Genomic DNA, 8,904 nt, shown 5'->3' on the forward strand with positions numbered 1-8,904 from the left:
CAGATTGTAACTAGGGAACAGATTGTAACTAGGGAACAGATTGTAACTTGGGAACAGATTGTAACTAGGGAACAGGTTGTAACTAGGGAACAGATTGTAACTAGGGAACAGATTGTAACTAGGGAACAGGTTGTAACTTGGGAACATATTGTAACTAGGGAACAGGTTGTAACTAGGGAACAGATTGTAACTTGGGAACAGATTGTAACTTGGGAACAGATTGTAACTAGGGAACAGATTGTAACTTGGGAACAGATTGTAACTAGGGAACAGATTGTAACTAGGGAACAGATTGTAACTAGGGAACAGGTTGTAACTTGGGAACAGATTGTAACTAGGGAACAGATTGTAACTAGGGAACAGATTGTAACTAGGAAACAGGTTGTAACTAGGGAACAGATTGTAACTAGGGAACAGATTGTAACTAGGGAACAGATTGTAACTAGGGAACAGATTGTAACTAGGGAACAGATTGTAACTAGGGAACAGGTTGTAACTTGGGAACAGATTGTAACTAGGGAAGAGATTGTAACTAGGGAACAGATTGTAACTAGGGAACAGATTGTAACTAGGGAACAGATTGTAACTAGGGAACAGATTGTAACTAGGGAACAGATTGTAACTAGGGAACAGGTTGTAACTTGGGAACAGATTGTAACTAGGGAACAGATTGTAACTAGGGAACAGATTGTAACTAGGGAACAGATTGTAACTAGGGAACAGATTGTAACTAGGGAACAGGTTGTAACTTGGGAACAGATTGTAACTAGGGAACAGATTGTAACTAGGGAACAGATTGTAACTAGGGAACAGATTGTAACTAGGGAACAGGTTGTAACTTGGGAACAGATTGTAACTAGGGAACAGATTGTAACTAGGGAACAGATTGTAACTAGGGAACAGATTGTTCAGAGTTACGTTGAGTAGCTGCTTGTTTTACACTCGTATTGAACCTCCAATCGTTTGAAAAGATTTTGGGAACAAGGGTTCTCAAACGTTCTGCTTCCCACCATCACAGTGCACGCCACACGTCCTTGACACCTGAAAAATATAATATTGAAATATAATAAAAATAATAAGACAAGGCATCGTTAGGTTTATTTACAAAAATGCTAGGGAAATATAAATGAAATTAAAACTTTTTTTGGCAAAAAATTTTTAATGCATAAAAGGTGAAAACAAGCAAAGCAAAACAAAAAAAAAACTTTGAATAAACAGCAAAGTTAATCTAAGCCAGCGGTTCTCAACCTTTTAAGCTTGGCGACCTCTTTTTACTATCCCCCACTCTGCCGCGACCCCCCCCCCCATTAACATACACAGCAATAGAAGAATACACTAAATACAATCCATATTTCGATGGTCTTAGGCGACCCCTGACAAATCGTCAATCGACCACTCAAGGGGTCGCGACCTACAGGTTGAGAACCCCTGATCTAAGCGAAAGTACTGCAGTATACAGCCCTACCACTCAATACTCAAGATTTATTTCCATTTTTAATGTCAAACAAAATTCATCATTACCACCAATTAATTAATTAATAGGTATTTTTCGTAAGCCAAGTTGTTGAGAGGCCAAATGCGCTTGAACTTGGCTTGGCCAAGAAAGGGGCTAGAGGTTCGAAACCCGACTCGGGCAGAGTTGTGTTTGCTGAGCGACTAAAGGCAGCACGGAAAACCAACTCCTAGATACCCCCTCCCCCCCTCCCACTGGTCCACAAATGAGATAGGAGCAAAAGCGCTCTGAGCATGCTACAAGCATGCAAGTAGCGCTATATAAAAGCTATAATATAATAATAATAATGTTTTGCTAGAAACAAATAAATAATTGCGCAAGGTCCGAGAATGGGAAGTGGGAGAAATAACGTATTCGAAATGTGACCAGACAGAGAGATTCAGTTGATATAGAAATATAGATACATGTGCACAGAAAAATTATTTTATGCTGCAATATGTATACCATATTAATAACGTCAATGTCTTTGATTCCAAAGGTCTAAACCGAGTGCAGTATTTTACATGTACACACACACAGTTACTACCTGCATATTTTGTCCAGATTGGTGCAGAGAAAAAACGTTTACCCTCGTTGGGTCTATTTAAGTTCTTTTCTAGTTGTTCCAACTGACACATCGATTTCTAAATTACAATTGAGTGAAACTTTTTTGCCAGGGTCAAAGAAAGTGCACATATAATGCTGATGTAACTTATCGAGCGCTCGGCTTCATAACCTGGCTGTCTCGGGTTCTGGAAGGCAGCGCAATCTCATAGGGCCCGGGCCTAATTCTAGGTGTAAATTATTTCATTAGACCATTATAACTTTTTATTCTCAGGAGCTCCTGGAAATTTCCTGAAATTTCAAAATATACGAAAAAGTCCTGGAAATCTCTTGAAATTATTAAAATCTCTTGAATAATCATACAATGCACCTTCAAAATAGACAGAATTGGCATTCGGGGTGTCATTCAATATCGAAAACGCAAATCGTACGAGTGATTAAAAAAAACGGCATTGTATTCTTTCATTTAATAAAAATGTAAAAATAAAGCGAATTATAACCAAAACAGGAAATTCCGATTCTGTGTCAATTTTTTAAAAAAGAAATGCAACATTTTTTGGCTTTTTGTTGGAAAACTACCAGCTACTGTACATAGTTCGTAAAGTTAATTTGATCGCGATTTTGTACTGAGTAAAGAATAAATAAAATGCAAAGACGAATTTATTTTCTAATACAAAATCTTAATTTTCACTTATTAACCTTATCCCTACCCAGACTAGGCCCAGCGCAATCCCTTTCACATAGGGCCCAGTAATTGTTAGACCGGCCCTGCTAGGGTTCAAATTTCGGAAAAAGGCAGAAATGTTTAATTTCGTAATTTTTAGGATAGTCCCTGACACAAACAAATTCTAATCGGTGCCTGACATTAGTTGTGAATGTAAAGGCAGTTGGTCGTTCTGCTGGACCCATTACACCCTTGTTAACTGTTGGCCATAGAAACATAATATCTTTACATCATCTGTCCAATAGGCCGCAAGGTCTGAAAGTGGTGCTTTTTTTTTTTTTTTTTAATGCAGAGCTAGTCTTACCAATGCAAAGAACAGTACAGAATAGAAGGATGCTTTAGATAATACAGGATAGTTTTTCATATAAAGGGAGTGAAAAGTTTAAAATCAACTCACATTCATTTTAATGGTGGTCTTTTCCTTTTACTGCTTTCGTCACAGGTCACTAATCAATTGGTTAGACTATTTATTACTGTCTTATTCATTAGAAAATGAAAAATCGAAATCAAAATACCAGGCGGAGCTTTTAGAAAAAAGATAGTAAACATTAATTATTTAAATTTTAATGTATTTTCTTCTAGCAAGTGTTTTTCTATTCTTTTTTTAATTACCCATTTAAGAGCAATGTATGTAGAGCCCTAACTGTCTAATTGGTTTCTAACATGGGTCTACAGTGGACGTGACATATCGTGTCATGATCTAAGCTGAGGGGTCCCGGGTTTAAATCCTGGTAAAAAATACTATTTGTTTAACTTCAGGATCTTTAGGACGCAGTGGCTGAGTGGTAAAGCGCTTGGCTTACGATACAGTAGTTCTGGGCTCGAATCCTAGTGAAGACAGGGATTTTTACTTTCGAGATCTTTATAGAGTCCAGCCAGCTCTAATGGGTACATGACCATTTAGTGTTAAATAAAGCGGTTGTGCTTTTTAATTACGTAATTTTTTAGGGTAGTCCCTGCCACAAACTAATTCTAATCGGTGCCAGACATTAGTTGTGAAAGTAAAGGCAGTGGGTCTTTGTGCTTTCCACTTAACAGCCCCATAGATCGCAAGGTCCGAAAGGGGAACTTTACTTTTTTTCTTTAAGAACGCCACTCATCTCAAATTGTGGAAATGTAAGGGCGTTTGTTAAGGGTACATGAACCGTTTCCGTGGGCCCAGGAAACAGATAACATGAAGGGGGGGGGGACGACTTTAATACATTCATTTATTTTACACACCCATGTAAAAGGCACAGGGCCGGTTTTACCTATGGACAATTCACGCTATAGCTTAGGGCACCCGAAAAATATTTAGAACTTGCATATTATATTTATAGCTTTTATATAGCGCTACTTTCGTGCTTATAGCATGCTCATATCGCTTTGGTCCAATCTCATTTGTGGACCAGTGGGGGGGGGGGGAGGGGTATCTAGGAGTTGGTTTTCCGTGCTGCCTTTAGGCGCTCAGTAAACACAACTCTTCCCGAGTCGGGTGTCGAACCTCGAGCCCCCTTCTAGGTAGCCAAGCCAAGCCAAGTTCAAGCGCAATTAGCCTCTCGACCACGTTATTATACCTAGACTTAGAAATACGGCACTAAGAAAGTCTCTTGCTTAAATCTATTCGAACTTAAGGCGCTCAAAAATACACTTACAAGTATGAGATGACGTTTGTAACTGGTCTGTAACAGACTATTTCCTGATGGTCATTGTCACAAGAATGTGGGCCGAAATAGCCGTAAGAAGCGTCGAGAACGTTAATAGCTTGACCCAGGTCACAGTACAGGGTGACCTGCATCCCGTCACAGGCGTATCCAGTCCTTGCTACAGGGGAGAAAGAATCGTAGGGATGGTATTAGAATAAAAATATAACAAATTTTCATTTTAGTTTAGATACATAGGAATGTATTATAAAAAAAAGGGGGCTGAACTTAAAGGGAGAACTCCACACACAATTACAGCATATATATATATATATATATATATATATAATCAGACTGATGCGCTCTCTGGTCATGGCCACATTTTTATATGCTTGCGAGTCGTGGACGTTGAATGCAGAGCTTGAGAGGAGGATCCTAGCAATGGAATTGAGATGCTACAGAAGGATCCTAGGCATCACATTCAAAGACCGCATCACAAACCAAGAAATCAGAAACAGGGTTACTACAGCGATCGGAGCCCATGACGACCTGCTAACTATTGTAAAAAGACGAAAACTTAAAACCTTTGGCCACATTACAAGATCTACGGGGCTCGCAAAGACCTTCCTTCAGGGAACAGTGCCAGGCAAGAAGAAGAGGCAGACAGAAAAAGCGATGGGAGGACAACATTAAAGAATGGACGGGCCTGCCATTGAGAGAGGTTCTAAACAAGGCAAAAAAAAGGTAGGAATGGAGAAAGACGGTCGACAAATCTTGCCTGGTGCCCCAACGGTCCAACAGACTAAGGGATAGGTGAAGGTAAAAAGATATATATATATTTATACATATGTATTGTTACGATTCTCTCTCCTAATCAGGCCTTCTGTAAACACTGCTAAACACAACACAACACATTAATACATTAAGAACTTGACAACAAGGCTCCAAATAATCTGGTACTTTAATAAGGGTCAACTAAAACAGCCAATATGACACAATTGGCAACACAATCAACTACTACAACGTTAGACTGGATATCACTGTACTAAACTCATCAACTCTACTGTCTCACTGTCTTCACTGGAAGACTGCACCAGGACCGACTTGATGGCTGACAAACAATCCCGGTCTCAACGCCCTCCGGTCTTGAACTGCCGCTTTCTTACACACAATGTGTCTCTGGTCCACGCAGGCTTATGATCAGATGACCATAACACGGGCGCTATTCACGTGCAAAGTTCATACCAGTACTGTCCCTTGCCCTTTGATATAGCACGCTAAACTGTATTACAGGCCTGTTGTCACATATGTCAGCTGATCACACACAGTTAACCCTTTTGCGTCGCGAATAGGGTTATAATAGTATATATATTATTGCACGATTTATTTCCCTTTTTCGATACAAAGAAAAGTAAGCAATCGCTACTATTTAATTATAAAATTGTAAAAAAGTTTTTGATAGATTCATGTTTTGTCAAGCACAATGAACAGTTTATCAATGTTTTCAACTTGATATAAGAATGGGAAGTGGGAGAAATTACATATTTAAAATTTTTACCAGACAGGCAGAGTGAGTTGATACAAGCTTTGTACAAATATAGACCAATTGAACAGCAATTAGAGTAATTAAAAGGTATTTTATATGTTTACGTGTGGGTGCCACCCGTATCGTATCGTATCAACAAACATCTTTCTCTTATCCAGGCATTAACACATGCGCCCACTCGTATCTCCTGTCTCCACACGTATCAATGCGCCAAACCGCGAGGGATAATCTAATTCATAACAAAAACACAATATATCCCTAATGTTTGTTTGTAAAATGTTTTACAAGTATCGGATGTTCCTTCAGAGTTGAAGATAATTACTTCCCAGACCAAACCTCCCACAGGACGACGGGGGATAGGAGCGGGCAGGGTTTGAACCCGGGAACATCGATAAATCTGAACGACAGTCCAGCGCGCAAACCGCACGACCAGGCAGCCATCCATCCCTAAGAATGAATTGTGATCGCTGGCAGTGAGTTGAAATGCAGTAAAGATGTTTTAGGTAAAATTATAAAACACTAAGTATTAAGAACTAGCTGAATATGTATTGAATTTAGATGGATGTTAAACATGAAATGAAAGTAGAGTGTGATATTGGGTTTACCCGTTCTGACGACATATTTATATCAGATAGAAAATAGAAAATACCGTGTAAGCGGGTTTACCCGATTTGTTAACAAGTTTCGTTTTTTAATGGAAATACTCTTTGTCTATTTATAGGGCCCTTTTGTTGTAGGAGGGACATTAAAGACATACTACGGTCTATCACCTAAGGAACATTTATGCCACGTTTTATCAAGATTGGTCAAACGGTTTTGATTTTTATTCGGGACATACATACAAACATACATACATACATACATACATACATTCATACATACATACTCCCACACAAACGCCTTACTTTCTGCTTTATATATTAAATACAAGTCTGTATGACATTACAGGGTTCACACACAGAAAATGGAAAATCTGATTGGACAAGGAAAAAAAAAACGTGACAAAATCTTGGTACACTAAAGCCGACTGAATCTAATTGGGACAGAATTAAGTTGCAAATACATGTCAAAGACAAAAAGAAACAACAATTATTTGTGACAAATCCTGTCGCCATATAAATTAAATTGTAAATACCTACTGTCGTTACTGGCATCAGCAGTGGTTATGAGAAGACAGAAGAGCAATGTCAAGAAACTTGTCGAAATTTTGTGCTTCATTTCTGTATGATACAATTAAACAAAACAAAACAAGCAAATTTAGAATAACATCAACAACAATCATTAAAACTTCTTTTTTAAAAATTAAAATATGTATAAAGTATAATTGTATTAATTAGTTTGAATCAGTCTTTTAAATGAATTTGTAACAGATCAAAGCTAACAATAATAAATCTGTATGATTAGAAATTGTTGTCAATTGTATTTGTTTGCAATCTGTGACCCTTCCTTTATGCTCTCTCTCCATGTGGATACACTCCAGATATCATACACAACAGAAGCAGAAAGAAGGGTGAAAATGCAACGGCGCCTGGTGATTATATATGCCCAACCTGTGATCGCAGCTGTGTATCAAGGATGGGCCTCTTTAGTCACACAAGAAGTTTCAAAGGGAAAAGATCGTCTCTCGAGACGTAAAATGCCACAGATATGTATTTGTTTATGTCAATTTCATGCTTTTAGCTTTCTCAATACACTATAATCCTATCACTTGACTCGATCAGTTTGGAAAAGGTGGTAGAAAGAATGGGGTATCTGTCTTAAAGCTAGCAGTTTCTGAATATGAGAAATTGGACTTCTTGTGTGATTATGCTACTCTTTCTAATTAATAACAGTTTCTACTACATAAGAATCTACTATTGCTATACAGACCAGGCTCTACGTCAAACAAGCAATTGAGATTTACTTCTGCTATTTACTGTATATTTGTAAACAAGAAATAGTACAGATTAATGATAAGTACATCCAAAGATAAAAAGTCATAGCTAAAGATTTTAAATTTAGGGCAGTTTCTGCGCTCGGAAATCAAAAGGAAGCTATTAGAGATACCTTCATCAGTTGAGTACTATCACCTAAAATTAGACAGACTTTTAGAATAACATAATCTGCCCTATAGATCATATGGTCTGAAAAGGGGGACTTTACTTCAAGAATGCTCCTCTCTCGACTAAGCGCAGAAGCATTCTGTGACATAGGCTCGCAACAAGCCACTTTTTCTCAAGAACCACAAGGACCTAATTCCACTATGTGGATAATACTACAACGATATGCTGTAGAGGCTAATAATAACTCGGAACCTGTTACCTTAGCTGCTGCTGAAGGAATGTGCTACTTCTGTGAAAGTGTAACTATTGTCCTGCTAAAAAATAAAAATAAAGAAATATATGTAATGTTATATCACATTGGATATTGGTATTCAAATTAAAGTCTTCTACAAATTATTATTGGTTGTTATTAAGGAAAAAAGCAGTAATAATAATAATAATAATACTAATTATAAAAATAATAATAACGAGACTCAACCCTGGCAGTGCCAGAGAATAAATACTCGTTTGTCTCTAACATATTGAAAATATTAAAGAGGCAAAATATGTGCGTATTTTCCAACTTATACCACACTAATGTGTTAAAATGTAATTTATGTTGGTCATATAGATTTATATTTAAATTCATAGATCCATATTTACATACATACACGTAAATCTATTATGCAGGACCTTTTTTCTTTACTAAACTTTCGCACAAACGCTTTCAAAATTAAAAAAGCCTAATGCAATGCAGATTTTATATAAAGAGAGAACAACCCACTGCTTTTAATTCCTTTAATTCCTGTAGTAGTTTCCCTTACCAGGAATTGGACCTTTTTTAATGAATACTAAAAAAAAAAAAGGGTATGACTAAACATAGGATGTATATCACATTTTAGAATGCGTCTAAGCGCGCAGTGTACACTTTTTGT

At 37.5% G+C, this 8,904-nt stretch overlaps 1 protein-coding gene across 1 annotated transcript; it reads right to left on the reverse strand.

Moving 5' to 3' along the window:
* Positions 1 to 814: 814 nt before the first annotated feature.
* On the reverse strand, positions 815 to 8,695 carry LOC129926436 (latrophilin Cirl-like). The gene is made up of 5 exons (XM_056030475.1): positions 8,641 to 8,695; positions 8,250 to 8,304; positions 7,088 to 7,168; positions 4,415 to 4,583; positions 815 to 1,041 (listed from the first exon to the last, which is right to left on the reverse strand). Exons 3-5 carry the CDS (start codon positions 7,164 to 7,166, stop codon positions 915 to 917), a joined length of 375 nt encoding a protein of 124 aa, XP_055886450.1. The 5' UTR covers positions 7,167 to 7,168; positions 8,250 to 8,304; positions 8,641 to 8,695; the 3' UTR covers positions 815 to 914.
* Between the last annotated feature and the right edge of the window lie 209 nt (positions 8,696 to 8,904).

This window comes from Biomphalaria glabrata, chromosome 5 (assembly GCF_947242115.1).
Source record: "Biomphalaria glabrata chromosome 5, xgBioGlab47.1, whole genome shotgun sequence".
Lineage (NCBI taxonomy): Eukaryota > Metazoa > Mollusca > Gastropoda > Planorbidae > Biomphalaria > Biomphalaria glabrata.